The sequence below is a fragment of the Dromaius novaehollandiae genome, chromosome 5 (assembly GCF_036370855.1).
Source record: "Dromaius novaehollandiae isolate bDroNov1 chromosome 5, bDroNov1.hap1, whole genome shotgun sequence".
Taxonomy (NCBI): Eukaryota; Metazoa; Chordata; class Aves; order Casuariiformes; family Dromaiidae; genus Dromaius; species Dromaius novaehollandiae.
The window spans coordinates 4,539,071-4,555,121 of NC_088102.1; the positions used below are offsets into that span (position 1 = coordinate 4,539,071).

Sequence of the window (16,051 nt, forward strand, 5' to 3'; positions counted from 1 at the left end):
CGAAGAGGCAGTGGTTTTTAGCCTGGCTCACAGCTATGTTAGCACAGCTGCTAGCTCAGGCCATGAAAGCACCTGCTTCACAGAGCCCTGCATGGGGATGGTGCATGTCCCAGCAAGCCTGATGTACGGTTGGAAGTTTCTGCACTACGCTCCTTTACAGATATGCTGCTAGTGCTCATCATGCTCATGCGCACTAACCTAGAGCAGGAGTGTTTCATACTAGCTGCTTACAGATGAGAATATATCAGATTTGCAAGCACCTCCCTTACTTCTTTTGGAACCCCCACACTATTTTGAATTCTTCATCCGCCAGACACGGTGCCTACAAGCCATGACAGTGACAGGAGGGTCTCCTCCTCACAGTAATATCTCCACACTGCAAGTAACAGTCAAAATGTTCCAAAACCAATTTCAAAAATTTTTCCACAAAAGACCAGACGACACAGTTCCTACAGCACTAGAAATGACAATAACCTCTGACTCCCCCTCCTAACAAGAGGAGGGACTTGCAGGAGACAGTTTCTCCGAGCAGAGCTTAACGTGGTCCTCCATCCATCAGCAAGAAGTGCATAGCAGGGAAGCTCTAGGTGAGGAAGGGAGCTGATGCTTGGGTCATCTGGAGCAAGGAGCCTCGATTACAATTGCACTTGCCTCATTTGGTCCCGGCACAAGTGCCCTCCTAGTTACCCAAGCTTTCTCGCGACTAGGACACCTGCAGACCCCCCTACAAAACAGCCCCTCTGCACACACACAGCACAACGCAGAGAACGGCCTTCCCAAAGCAGAGGCTCCAAGCACTGCCAACCTCTCCCACTCCGACCTCCCACAGACTCCCGTTTTCTTTGGCATCGCGTGTGCCACTTCCTCCCTCCCGAGCTCCCCAGGGCCCTGCTCAAACGCTCCCGCTTCCCTGCACCGTCAGGTCTGCACACGCAACACAGAAGCCTGCTCAGGCTGACGGGACTGGAAAAACACAGACAGAAGTAGCGCAGATCCCAGTTCTGCCATTCGACTTCCATTAACGCAGCTAAAATGGCTATTCCAAATAGGAGAAAGCTTTTATGCACTGGTCTAGCAAATTTTTATGCAATGGTCTAACATTTCAGATGTTGATGATTCAATCAGGAGAATAAAGAGATTGGGATTTTCAAGGGGCATGGTTATTTAATAAGCATAAATCGAAATATATCAGAAGAACAAAAAATCTGAGTGGTTTTAAACTGCAAAAGTTAATAGTCGCTACAAATGACACAGAAAACTCAATTGTCTACGAGAATTTTGACTAATTTTGGAGTCTACATCCCATCAGTGGAGTGTGAAACAGAAGGATTTAGGTTTCTTGAAATGAAAATGTTAACCACAGCGGTGTTAATCATCGCCATACCGAGAGCTGCACAAGGAACAAAAAATGAATTTAAGCTGTAGCTCCTTATCAGGCACTTGTCTTAACCTTTGCTGTATTCCCCTACATTTTACACCTGTCAGATACCCATATCTTTTAGTAGAATTAACACACAAATCCAGTTAGGCTGCTCTTTGCAACAAAGCACTGTCTGTAGTAAAAATGAAATCCACAGAATACGCGAGCGTACATAAAGGACCCCGTTGTTGCTGAAGCAATGGGACAATTATGTCAGATGTTAATCCTTACTGGGAAAAGCTGCAAGCAATTCTTTAATTCTTGACTAAGCATTCTGACGAGGCTCCATTCACTGAATCCATTTAAAGATTTTTTTTTTTCCTTAAAAGCTGCCATATGAATACTATTTTATACTCCACGCCAAATGAATACAAGACACCTCTTTTCAGTTTTGAAGGGCTTCAGTTTTCACACTGGAATTTCCACCTACATGTTCCTAAAACTCCAAACATAAACAGTGAAAAGAAACATTTTCAGGCTCTTTTTGCCTGAGATAAACTTTCCCATAGCAGCTCTTTACAAAAGTAGATTGCAGCACTCAACAACAGCTCAAGTAATAGATGGGCAAGTGCCTCTTCCAGAAAGGCTCAGCCAGGAAATATCGGCATGTTTGAAAGAAGAGAAAATTTACTCTAAAATCTTTACAAGGTGGTTTAATCTGGGAATAAACTAATCATATATCAGGCTCCAGGTCTGGAAACAGCATTTATCTGCAAAGCACTTCATCTATAAATCACTTTCAGATACAAGCACAGATTATTATGGAGCTTTGTTTTTGGAGTAGGGCCTTAAACCACGAACAAGGTCATTCTGTTTTCCAAAACTCCATGGGATTTTAGGGAAGCTCTGGAATTGCTCCCCCACCTTCAAACTCTTGCTAACTCTGCCTGCAGCTGCAGCACTCCGAGCTACAAGCCCGTCTGACTTCACAGCTTGACCTTCAAGGCTGGTTTGATCACCACACTGCTGAGAAACCTCAAGAGAAAATCCACCTGGTAGAGGACATTTCCTTCCATCAGGAGAGTGGTTTGGCTTAAAAACAAAAACAAAACAACTCCCCCCCCCCCCACACACACACAGAGCACACCATAGAACTGTCTTTCAGATAGGAAACAGTCAAATTTGAGATTGCAGATGAGGAAAAAAGAAAGGAAATATTTCATGTTAATTCTCATTTAGAGGAGGTCTGGTAAAGTGGAAAAGAACAACTTTCCACTAGTATCTGCATTTTAGGGTTTTGAAAACCAAACAATGACAGCTATATCAGAAGTGTGCAATGCTGGATTTCAGTCCAGGTCAAATTTTAATTCCACATACCATGATGATGACCTACGAATCCCTCAAAACATCAAATTCCTTAAACTCCAAAAGTCAGCAGCATTTCAGTTATGAAGCAACAGTGGCATATTGGAGGTGAGCAGTTACATGAGTACACTGGAGCATGCGGGGAAGCAAGGCGATAAGGACACACTAGATTTTTCAGTATTATCTATCGACTGTGGGAAAAGAGTAGAGGTATGCCTCAGCAAACAGAATTCCTGCCTTTATATCCTGCTTTGGACAGGTCCTTTTAAAGATACCTATGTGATTCATTCACTGATCTTGGTCCGTACTACTACATTTAGCATTACAAAGTGATGTACCAAAATTGCCATTTTAGCACCCAACCAGTCACTCCTATCCACCTTCAGTAAATTCCTCCATGTCCCCAATATTCACAAATGATTTTAGAAAGCTTAAGCTAAATTCTTTCATTTATTTTTGCAATATGGACAAATGAAATACATGGATATTTATATCATGTTATAATTTAACTTTTTTTTTTGGGGGGGGGGGAAAGCAAAATAGAATTTCAAATCTATCAGACAGTGAAGTGTTATTTATCTTTGTCCCCACAACCTTGATCCCTAGGAAAGGATTTGCCTTGACTTCTTAACTGCCTTAAGTACTACACCATATAATCTGCAGTTGGCAGTGCTTCAGGTTGAAAGATACCAAAACATTTGGCTGGTTATACATTTGCATGGTGTATTTACACAAGAATTTCTAAATATATCTGAATGGCAAAGATTATAAGCTCATGAAAAGCACTTTGTTTCAATTATTCATACATATTTTACCCTTTCTAGAGAAAAAAGTTTAAGTGATCTAGACTGCTACAGAGGATTATTATTACTATTTACACAAAAAGGCCTTTTTACTTGAAAATCCAAATAATAATTACAAGCGCTGTAATTAGTGATATGAAGATACAAGAACATGAGCAATTTGTGTTATGGTAATCACCTAAATCCTCTGAACAGCAAAAATGATGTTAAAATAAAAACTGTATGCAACATATAGTACACACGTGCAGCAATTTATATATGTATACCCCAAATACTACTTTTTTGGTGAAGGCCTTCTTTATACTGTATATCTATCACATCCTTTGAGGTCTCAGAAGACTTCAGTGAATATGAATTGCATAAAAAAGCTGCACAGTGCTTTAGAACACATAATGAAGAGTATTAACCGAGCTGAATTTGCCTCCATTTTTCTTCTTGAACTACTACATGAACACTTATCTGCTTCCTGCCACCACATTGATTCTCGTGTATATTAAAATAGCGTATGCCTAAGACACCACAAACTGGGGCTCTTTCATCCCAATTGATTCGGAACCAAGTTCTGTTGCAAAACTAAGACCATACAGAGATAACTAAAAGTTAACAACAGAGCTTGAAAAGGAGGCCAAAAAGAAATCTACTTCAGAAATATCAATGGAAGCTAGCATGCAATGTGGAAGATGCACAAAGAGAATAAAATGAGAGCAACATTCAATAAACTTGCATTTCATTGCTTCAAAACAAAGGTCTCGTCCAGATGGCTTGATGGCAAAGTTAAGGCAGCTATAGCAGTATCTGCTCTTCACACTCAAGATAACTATAGCCATTAACCCACAAATGAGATATGAAAGGTTAATATAACATTCGAAAGCCCCAAAATTTAAAGCTTATGTTTTGTTGCAACTGAAAAACTCAATTTCCTAATACGCCAAGCCCAAAGCCAAAAAGTTGGACAAGAAACAGAACTTCACAAAATGCAGTCAACTTAATATGTGGGATTCCTGCATTTTAGTGCAGTAACTTCTGTTTCTTACACTTGACTTCATTATTACTATGGTTGTGCACAGTTTGCAGGGCACGAAGATAATATCTGTGTAAGTTGAAGGTAACTGAGGCTACAATATGTGACATCTAAGGCTGAAGGCTATTTAAATAATGAATAATCATGTTCATACATGTATCAAAGTCAAGAGAAACTCAGCTTGCTAGAAGGCAAGAAATGGCTTCCCCCGAACGCTCCTAAAAAGTGCTGAACCTCATGTGTCCTGGCAATTGTAATACACGCAAGAAGCTGCATGTTGATATGAGCCACTGAAATAGGCATATTCCAGAATACCATCAGGGATAGCAGCACAAGTTTTTAAGTATTTGCTATCCACTGCTATTGTATCCAGCCTACAATTATAATTTGGGTAGATTAACTACTGTATTGCCCGTAAGATTTTTCTCTGGTTCAGACATTCTAAGTATCACGACCAGTATTGCTCGAACTTTGTATTATCTTGAGTCCTACTCACCCAACAGCTATCACCACTACTATCTCTACAGCAATAACGATTTGCAGATTCTATTTTTGCCAATACGAATACACAGAGTGCAGTCTGCAAGACAATATCTGTTCTCTTGCTTAGTTTCCTTATGGCTGCGTTTGTAGACTCTCCTGGAAGGACAAAAAAAGAATGAGGACAGGAAGCTTTATCATGAGAAGAGATAGTGACAGAAACTGGTAGTGAGACTACATTTTATTGTCCATGGCATGATCATGCACATGGGGTGAACCAATAGATGTTGTAATAAAATAGCCAAAACCTAAAATTTCATTATTTCACATTAGCTAGGCAACATACACTTCTTCTATAGCTTAGAGTTCTACAGCTTTCTGGTTATTCACCAATAAATTATTTCAGAATAGAGTAGATTACTGATATTTAAATAAATGGAACCGTTCATTTAATCACAGCCCGTTCACTTATGACCTTCCTTTGTTTAAATGCAAACACATGCAATCTGTTCTATTCTTTTAGCAGTAACAATGTAACCTGAAGAGGAGCTCAAGGGTGAAATCCTGGCCACAGAAAAGCTAATAGACAGAGCCATATAAACTTACAGAGCCAGAATTTTATTTATTTTTCCTAGATTGAAAGAGTTGTTCCATTCACTGAGTTGTAAAGAATACTATTTTGCTGCTCCATCAAATGATTCTAACCCGTTTTATTGAAGTAATTTCAAAATTACAGGTAGAAGTTGCTTTTGAGTTTCACTGAGACTAAATGCATTAAGTACAATCTGATCAACATGGAAGGAATTTTCTTCCCAAACGGACTCTGATCTACACAGCAGCTACAGATGCTGAACACAGAGGAAATCCCTCAAAAAGAGAAAGAATACTTTCAAAGTTACCTCTCATCTCAATTGCTATATACCACCCCAAAATATAGTGCATACTCATGTTTTTCAAGGAGGATTTTTCTGTTTTAAGATATCACTTTAATTTTAGTTTAACTTATACCTCTGCAGTTGCTCTTTCCACAGATCTGCATCCTATCGTTTGGGACAAAATCCTAAAACCCCCCTTAACAGCCATGTCACTTTTCAGATCCAGCAGGAAACACTCATCAAAAAACTCTGGGCTGTTGAATATGAATCTGGGCTACAGTTTTAAGTTCAGAACTTTATTTTTAGTGAATTCTTCTCAATTAAAATCGTTTACCAAATTTCCATACCATAGCTTAATTACATACATAAAGACTGAAATTCACACTACACAGATAAAGTAACAATTTTGAAAATGGCTAAAACAGACTGTAAACCAATACTATTTAGTCCAGATATTTTCTTATTAGTAGATTAAGATTATAAATTTTGCTAGTGTCTGTAAAGGCTCAACCATCTCATACTTTTATACAATTTAAATGAAGACTTTGTGACACCATCCTGGAGCAAGCTCCCAAGCTAATACCACCTAGAGACATTCACTTAGGCCACACAGGATGGGAAAGCTTCCCTCATCTCGTAGAAGCCCTTTTCACACCAAACTACAGGTCACATATGAAAGAATGAAGGAATGCGTGTGAGATTTAGATAGAGATAAAAAAAATACTAGTGATCTTAGGACTTTGAAGTGAAGCACTTCCACCACCAGCATTTATTGCTGGAGTCAATAAGTTGTAGAAGCAAGTCCCTTATCAGCTCTTTGCTAGCGCACAGAAGCAGCGTTCATTTTTTGAAATAGCAATAGGCGAGAGCTAAACAGAAAAGAACGACTGTGCCACATACCAAACACACGTGAGCACCTCCTAAAATTTAAGCGTGTGCTCCAATCCCATTGAAAGCCACGGGACTTTGATGCAATCACACCCTCAACTGTAAGTGTATGAGCTCTCCTGACAGGCCCTCTTCAATTGGTCTTTGTTAGCTAGCTCTCTCCAGCATCAAGTAGCAATGATTATGCAGGTACAATTTGAGCTAGTAGGTTCCGATATGGGAATATATTAAAAAAAGCAAGATTCTTCCTGCACATTCCTCAAGCCTCCTGGAACCACTAACAAGATGAACATACTGAAGGGCACAGTAACCTTTTCTCTCAACTCCTTCCCTCTTCCTTCTTTTCAGGGATTTTTATGCACTCTCCTTCTAACCCCACTCCTTGTTCTGTCTGCTCCATCCCATCTCCAGACTTCCCTACGCTTTCATCCCATCTTTCACTTTTTTACTCAATAGCTAATTTTCTTCCACAAAACCAGCATGATTTTAGTCTCTTGCATATTAAATATCACTGCCTGGGATCCCATCTCTCCCTCACACTCAGTGCTCCTTTACCATGCTATTTATCGCTGCTCTCTGATGCTTCCCCCATCCAGCGCTCTGCCAGACTCACTCCACTGAGGCTTCAGCTACTTGCTACCCACTAAAATAGACTGTGCCACAGCAGTGACCTTTCTTCTGGCCAACACTTAAAATCATTACTTCACTTAAAATCATTACTTCATCTACACCTTTTTCAGCCTTTCAGGTACCACTGACAGAATTGCTCATGCTTTTCATTTTAATTTCTTGCTCTCTTGTGGATTTTTCCTCCATCTAGCTCTTCTGCTTACTCACTTTCACAATGTCAGCTCTTGCAGATCCTTCTCAAAGGCCTTGCAGAGCCGGGAAGGGGCTCTGTCCAAGCTCTAGCTTTCCCCTCAGTATCTTTTCTCTAGGCAGCCTCTCCCTCTCCCACATGCGCATAGAAATTCATCCAGCTCTAATCCAGCCTGTCACCTTCAAATTAAATCCCATCCTATTTCTCCGCTATTGCCAGTCACATCCCATGTTCAAGCCTAAACTCTGTCAGAACAGAACTCCTCATCCTGCTCATCCCACAAACAATTTGTTTTCTCAGTAATAGTGGATAACACCCTTCTTCTGCCTGACACCCAAAAGTTGTAACCCAAGTATTCCCTTCATCTCTGCCTTCTCCCTCATCGATCTCATCCAGCAGTAAAAGCACCAGATATGTTAATAATGGTGCCCTGCAGCAGAAATAAACTCCATAGCTTCTGCAAGATACGGTTTTTCCAGTCCAGTCTAGCTCTCTTCCCTTTTCATCTTGATTCCTCAGCGTCATCTCTCCAAGCTCTGATGGCGCAATCTCGGCCTGCTCAGATCTAGTCAAAAAGCTGTTGCACAAGACCTTTTTCACTTCTCATTTTTACTCTGTGCATCATCACCACTCAACTGCCCTTGTCTGGACAGACCACATGAAAGGGCAAGCACAACCCACTTTCTAAGCAGAGTCTCTCTTTAGCTTCTCTGCTGCAGATGATACCATCCATCTGAGAGTGATTCTGTAATTCTGATATCATTTACAGGAATAAGACAGCAGATTCATTTTGCTTAAATAATGCTTACAAACCACAAAAATAACAGCTGAGGGTAGGAAAGAATCTTACCCTCAAAGGCACATCCAAACAAAATACCTACATCTCCCATCTGCTCTAATAAAGAATCCTTAAAGTCACAAATACTCTCTACTTAAATCAGGAAAGGTACCAGAGACCATAATCTTAACAGAACATATGTACCAACAAATGTATTTTGTGATTTGATACACAGAGTACTGCAAATCTAAAAATGATCTCATCAACGTGTGTTAGGCCTTCTGGTCACGAACAAGCTGGTTGAAAGCAAACTACAAGATGCTTTTGGAAGGAAGGTATGATTGAGAGACAGAAAATAAAACCCAGGAAAGATTTTAAGTAGCATAAGTAACCCTTTACCTTGCCTTGTAAACTATCAGTACTTATTTGCAAGAGAATATACCTGGGGAGAAAAGCAAGAAAATAGTATTCACCCTTCAATCAAAAAGTCCTTTACATAAAGGAACAGTATGTATCAACCACATCCAAAGACTTCCCAACATTGAACAAGTAATGTTCTAAGCATAGTATAAAGCAACTAAGAAAGTACTCTGCTACTACAAATAGACTAAAACAAATGCAAAACACTTATTTCCAAATCTTCAGTTTTTATCTTGCTACATAAATCTGTTTTACTGCTATTTCTGTTTCCGAATACAAGGCAAATCTGTACAAAACCTGTAAACTAAGCATGCAGTCTCAACAGAAGTACCAGACTGGATTAAAGCAGCACAGGCAAGTGGACTGATGGGATCTGTACCTCGAGACGGGTTTAGGTCTGCCAGTCTGTAAATAGCCAATGCAAAAATTTATATTGCCATCTCTAGGGAAGGGACAAGCACCCAATGGTCATGCGCACAGCAGACAGCAGAGAAGGACCTTACAGCTCTCACCCATTGATTTTTAGTCTCGACAACACAGTCCAAAGAGCCAGCAGCGGCTGAGGTACCACAGGTCCCATATCTTACTGCTGACCTCTACCTCCTACATGAAAACAAGCACAGCATGAAAAAATTCACTAACAGAAAAGTCTTTTGCAATCATCTGGTGCCAAGTATTAACCACTATACTTGAAGATTTTCCAATAATCCTGACCAACTCCAAGTTCAGGGAGCTGATAACACTTCCCTGGCACTCAAGTCTCATTTCACAAAAAGCTCAACTGGCAGAGGCTTCTCACGATGTGCTAACAACTGCCTCCTCTTCCAGTCTACAAAGTAGCTCACTGAGAGCTTACAAAAGAATGTACAGGGACTTGGAAATTTCTTTCAATAAAAGCTTAAAGGCAGCTGAAACAGTTTTTAAAGCTGCCCAACTCCAGCCTGAGCACACAAATTTTAAAATTAAGACCCAGTGGCCCCCTCTGTATTCACAGGTTTTTCAGGCTAAGCTCAGCAGAATCTCCATTAAATATGCACAACAAAAACAACTCTTACATCTTCAATCAGGAATGGTCCGAGTAAGACAATTTCTTGACTATACAGAGTGGTGTTTTATTTAACAGACTTTTTAAACTATTAGGCAAAAAAAGAAAAAACCCAAAACTTACCAAGCCTGAAAAACCAGAAGACTTTTAAGAACTTTTAAAATTTTAACATTTTGAAAAGATTTTCTTAAAGCAATGACCTTCCAAACACTACAGAATTCTGATTCACAATAGAAGACTAAATAAAAAAATGGAGGAGTCTATATTCATTCACCAGAATAAATAAAAGGAAAATGTGAGCAGTAGCAATAGTTAGAAGAAAGGTAGAATTTTAAAAGTTCTTTATTTTAATGAACCGCATTATGCCAAAAGAGGAACAACTTCAATAGTTTTCATCTGCCTTATCGATCTACTTTAAATGTGTGTATGTGGAGGTGAAGCATTTTATCCTTCCCTAAAAGGCAATACTCTGTAGGCTCCCCATATGACTGCAGAAATACACATTTTGTTGTTCTTTCTCCCTATATACCCCAAGATTTTACAAAAGTCCGAGCTCAATTCTAAAAAGTACCGCTGCAAGACAGACATCAGCTGAGATGATGAGCGTCCAACACATAGGCAGAACTTGAACTGGAGAACATGCTGGGATGAAAAAGACTATCAGGAAAGTGAAAATGAAGTGTTTTATAAGGAAACACTGCAAGAACTAAATACATGCAACTTGACAAAGCGATCAAAAAGCAAGGGACAAGCAGCCTACCAATCAACAAATAGTGGACAGGATCAATAGAGCCATAGGCCAAACTCACAAGCCAAGAAGTAGGAAAAAGTCACCAAGTCCCCAGATCGTGGAATCAACAGACGCACTCAGAACTTTGAAAATCAGACTGAGTAAAACTATAGAAAAATGGCTGTAAAACAGCGCTCTTCAACCAGGAGGGCCCAAGAGGAATGGATAACCTAACAAGATTCAGACAGAAGACTCACATATAATATATCATTCTTTGTTAGGTCCACAGAAGACAAGAAGCAGCCTGGCTCCAAACTACTCCCTTATCTGGAAGCCTCACTAATAATTTTAGTCCTCCTCTGCTGTCTTTGCTAGTTCTGCAACACTAATTAAATAAATCCCAGAGGTCACAAGGTAAGGATAAAATTCTCAGTAATTAATCTGCTCAAATTGTATCTCAGTCTAATATTATAAATGAATCCCGTGATGAGCTTGAGACGACGTGGAGTGAAAAAACATTTCAACAAATGCCAAGCTATAATCAAGACCTTCCTATCATTTAGACTATACATTTAATGGCTAAAGAATTGTCAGTGCATTCAATATTGTAGCCAGGAGATAACAGCCTTCCCTGAAATACTGTACATATGCAAAACAGAACAACAAAACTCGGAGCAGTAACAAAGATAAAAGCTTTTGACCTTTGCTCTGAACTGAAAACATGAATCAGCAGAAACAGATAGCAGTTTCTGTACTCTTTAATGTGCATCTCAGCATATTTTAAGTCAGTTGTACTCATGACACTTCATGCTCATGTGGTCAGACAGCAAGACTCTCCTTCCTCACTCACAGGCTGCTCCAGCAGCTCCGGTACTCCGCCAGCAGCTCCTTCCCACACCACACTGAACCAAAGTGGCAGCTACCTTTCAGATCCCAAACTGTACACACTATCAAACAGGCAGAAGAAATGTTGTAACAGCTACACCAAGGTCTTCAAAAGCACAGATGAGACAGGATCCTTGGGATCTGACCTTGCAGCTTCTCAGGCCTGGACACAGCAGATAACCAGGCAGGGAGCACCAGGCAGCAGCGCAGCACAGCTGGCCAGCTGCCTACTGAGATACTCACTGTCTTGCTCGGGAGGAAAGAATAGGAGAAAGGCAAGAGCTCTGACACCTACATGGAAGAGAGGAAAGGAAATGTGTAAGTGAAGGAGGAGGAGCTAGATCAGGAGGCACTGACATATCAATGAAACACCAAAAGCTTATCTTAGTCTTGCAGATGAGCGTAGCTGATAATAAATGATTGAGCACTCTCTTTAATCAGCTTTCTGAGGACAGAAAACATCCCCACTCTTAGTCTCCTCGGGATCATGAGTTTCTTTCTCTCCTGCCTCGTCCTGCTTCTGGTGCTAGCTGAGGGAATCTCTTCTTCCAAGCTTCAGAAGTCTCTCTGCATGGCATATGTTATTATTTGAAACATCTGCTCATCAGGTTTAATGAGACTGAATCAATTCCAAAATGGACATGGCACAGGGTCAAGAAATTAAACCTTTAAGCTGCTGATGAGCACAGCCTCCTGCTTCCATTACCAGGAACAATCCTACCTCACCTGACAGCTCTGCTCGCTCACTCTCCTGTCCCCCCACAGCGCAGTGAGCAGGAGGGACGGCAGCCACTTCCTTATCCCTTGGGTGACCTGCATCATCTCTTCCCAATAACCACGTGGCACCTGCATCAAATACTTGCTGCATGGACTTCAGGGTGAAAACAGAGCAAGAACTACCTCTGCTCCCCCCTCAAGGAGCTGTGCGTGTGCTCTTCTTGAGCTCAGATGATGTGTGGACTGAGAGCAGGCACTCCCTTTCTGCTCTGCTTGCTCCTCCAGCTCAGTATCTGTGTCCTGGGGCATGGCAAAACGTCACACCACAGATAAATTTTACTACCTGGCACTGTTTTTTTATGGACCTGCCTCCTGCAAGGGAGGTGAGGAGGAATAGCGAAAACAATTGAAAGCCCTAGTTTTCAGATCTGCTGCTCTGAAACAGTGGTGTGGGGGGTTTTTTTTGTTTTTCTTTTGGGGGGGGGGGTTTGCTCTTCTGGGACTTCCACAGGCCCCAACCCTGCTTCTTGAATCTCAAAAGGGACAAGAGCACCTGCCTGTCCCTTTCCCAAGTCCATGCCAGGACAAAGTCTAGAGCTTGGCTTCTCTCTCCTACTCCATGACATCTTCTCACCTACTCCTTAACAGTTCCCTCGTCCTTGAAAGAAAAAAGCTAGAAAGCACATTCCCAGAGACAGAGGATGAGCAGTGGCAGCACAGCTTGTCTGCTCCATAAAGGCAAATGTCCACTTGTCCAGGAATAAGCTGGGGGACATTCCCTTCCAGAGATGGAGAAGAGCTCAGGGGCCTGCTCTTCTTTCTTCTCTGTTCTCCAAGGTCCTCTCTCCTTTCCTCTAAGGACACATGTGAATGCAAAGTGACATCCCCTCTTTGGGAAGGGTGGGAGAAGAGGCACGTCACCATCTCATTTTGAAGCTGAGGGGATGAAGCAAATACACACACAGTCCTTATTCCTCACCCTTCCAACTGGGATATCTGAGATGCCAGTTGTACCCCCTACAAGTGGAAAGAAGTCACATTTCAGGCCACCTCCCAATGGAGGGATGATGGTGGTAGGAAGATGAAGCATAACATCATCCCTTTCCCAGCAGAAAGGATGAGGCTAACAGAGGCAGAAGTCAGATGTTAGCCCTCTCATCCATCACTCTTCCCCAAAGAAAAGGAATCAGAAGTGACAAAGAGACAACACACATACGATTGCTTGTTCCCAACTTGCTCCTTGTGAAGACAGAGCGCGCATATTGGAGGGGAGAGGGCAGGAAAGTATTGAAGACAAGTCTCCACCCTCACCCTTTCTTTAGGAAATGGGAAACATGAATAAGAAGGTCACCTTCCTTCCCACTTTCTTCTCTATGTGTCAAGAAGTGAGAAGATGCCCAGACCTTCCTTTCCCTTGGATGTGTGTGCACAGGGGGCAAAGAGAAGGAAGGATGCCCGGTTCCCCTTTCCACTGGACCTGTGTGAATGGGTGCCCAATGCCCAAAATACCTACTGCCTCCTGTCCTCCAGGTGCGCCAGGGCAGCCCAGCGTCCCCTCTCGAGCGCGTGTTGAGGGGTGCCCACGCCATTTCCCTTACGAGCATGTCTGCGAGGGTGGCATGCCCAGCGTCCTCCTCTTTCCCCACAGGAGTCCAAGAGTCTGGGGAGGGGAATGCTCAGTCCCTCTGTGCCCAGGTGCTAGGTGTCTACAGCAGCAGGGGACACCCAGTGTCCCTATCCGGGAAGGGTGGGAGTGAGGGACAGCCTAGCTGTCCCCATCCCAGGTGTGTGGTGGCAGCTGCCCAGGCCTCCTGCCACCTTGTTGCTGTGTGTGAATGGGAGATTAGCGGGGGGAGAAGAGGCAGCGGTGAGCACCCCTCCCTGTTGGGGTGCCCTGTCCCCTGCTCCTGGTCTCGGTGCCATCTCCTGGGGGCATGTGGGGTGGGGGGGACGCCCCTCGAGACATGTGCTCACACGCAGGGGGTACCCAGTGCCCCTCTCCTGGCGATGGAGGGGTGCCCAACGCCCCTTCCTCCCCCAGCTCTGCACACCATGGCTGCCTGAGGGGGGTCCACGGGGGGCCCCCAGCCCATCCCATCCCAGGCCCCTGTGTGTGAGGGGAGCCTGGTGCCCCCAACCACCCCCCATATCTGTTTCCCCCCTGTGTGTGTGTGAGGGGGGCCCAGTGACCCCCCCATCTCCCAAAACCCAGGCTCTGGGTGGGGGGCACCCAGTGCTGCCACCCCAACCCCCAAAACCTGGGCTCTGGGTAGGGGGGCACCCAGTCCCCCCCCAAAACCCAGGCTCCGGGTGGGGGGCACCCAGTGCCACCCCCCGCCCACCCCCCCGAAACCCAGACTCCGGGTGGGGGACACCCAGTGCCACCCCCCGCCCACCGCCCCCAAAACGCAAGGCCCCCCCCCAATTTCTGTGTGAGGAGCACTCAGTGCCCCCCATCCCCCCCCCCCCGCCTATGAGGGCACCGGCGCCCCCCAACCGCCCCCCCCTGCTCCCTGTAGGGCCTCCCAGTGCCCCCCCACACTCCTCCCCCCGCCTGTGGGGCCACCCGGTTTCCCCCAACAACCCCCCCCACTCCCTGTGAGGCCGCCCGGTGCCCCCCAACCCCCCCCCCCCCACTCCCTGTGAGGCCGCCCGGTGCCCCCCAACCCCCCCACTCCCCCCTAACGGCCCCGTGAGGCGGCCCAGGGCCCCCCCTTCCCCCCCCCGCCCGCCGCCAGGCCGCCGGGGCAGGCGCGCGGCGGCACTCACGGTTCCAGTAGACGGGGTAGCACTCGGCGCTGGCCACGTCCACCTCGTAGAGCCCGCTCCGCACGCACACCGGCTCCACGGCCGCCGCCTCGCCCTCCCGCGGCTCCGCCGAGCCGCCGGCGGGCCCCAGGGCGCGGTAGGCCAGCTCGAGGCGCAGCGAGTCGTAGCCGATGAAGGGCTTCCAGGTCTTGCGGTCCTCGCGGTAGAACCAGCGCACCTCCTCGGCGCCCAGCTCCCGCACCACCTCGTAGCGCGGCCGGCACGCGCCGCCCGCCGCCGCCGCGCGCTGCCGCTTCCTCTCGGGCAGCGCCGCCGCCGAGAAGCCGCTGCCGCCGCTCTCGCCGCTCGCCGGCCCCGCGCCCTCGCCCTCGCCCTCGCTGTAGTCGCCGCCGGTGCCCGTGGAGTAGCGCAGCGACGCGCCGGACTCGGCCGAGTCGAACTCGCCGCCGCCGCCGGCCTCGTCGCTCAGGCTGGGCTCCCGCGGGCGGGCGTCCGCGTCGCCCTCGGAGGAGGAGGTGGAGAGCGCGGAGCGGAGCGGCGCCGGGCGCTGGTGCGGGCGGGCCGGGGGATGCTGCGAGCCGCGGCTGCCGTCCTCGGCTCCCTCCTCGCCGCGGGCCGAGAGCTCGTAGCAGCCGCCGTAGCCGGCGGCGTCGCCCGCCAGGTCCCAGGCGCCCTGCGGCGAGCCGGGCTCGGGGTAATCCATGCCGCAGCGCGCCCAGCCCGGCCGTGCCGGTGCCGCCGCGGCCGCCCCCGCCTCGCCCGCGCCGCCCCGCTCACGCCCGGCTCGCGGCTGCCGCAGCCGCCGCCGGCTCCAGCCGAGCGGGGGCGGCGCCGCATCGTCACGCGCGCGGCGCCGCGGCCGGGGGGCGGGGCCCGGCGGAGGGGGGCGGTGCCGCGGGGCCCGGGGGCGGGGCGAGGCCCGGTGGAGGGGCGGGGCCGCCGCGGCAGCGGCCGGGGGCGGGGCCCGAGGGCCGGGGGCGGGGCCTCGGGCGGGGGGGGGAGGGGTGGGTGTGTGGAGGGGGTGTGGGGGGGGTGTAAAAGACACCCCCAGACACAACTTGCGGCTCTGTGGGTGAGTGTGTGTGTGAAACTGAC

The 16,051-nt window shown here is 46.3% G+C and overlaps 1 protein-coding gene across 2 annotated transcripts in view; it reads right to left on the minus strand.

The window, feature by feature from the left end:
* The window catches only part of DDHD1 (DDHD domain containing 1), a 69,535-nt gene extending 53,740 nt beyond the window's left edge, over nt 1-15,795 (minus strand). For both annotated transcript variants that reach the window (XM_064511845.1, XM_064511844.1), the window contains exon 1: nt 14,957-15,795. In XM_064511845.1, the coding sequence (XP_064367915.1) occupies nt 14,957-15,659 (703 nt within the window). In that variant the 5' untranslated portion in view covers nt 15,660-15,795. The remainder of the gene's footprint in view (nt 1-14,956) is intronic.
* Between the last annotated feature and the right edge of the window lie 256 nt (nt 15,796-16,051).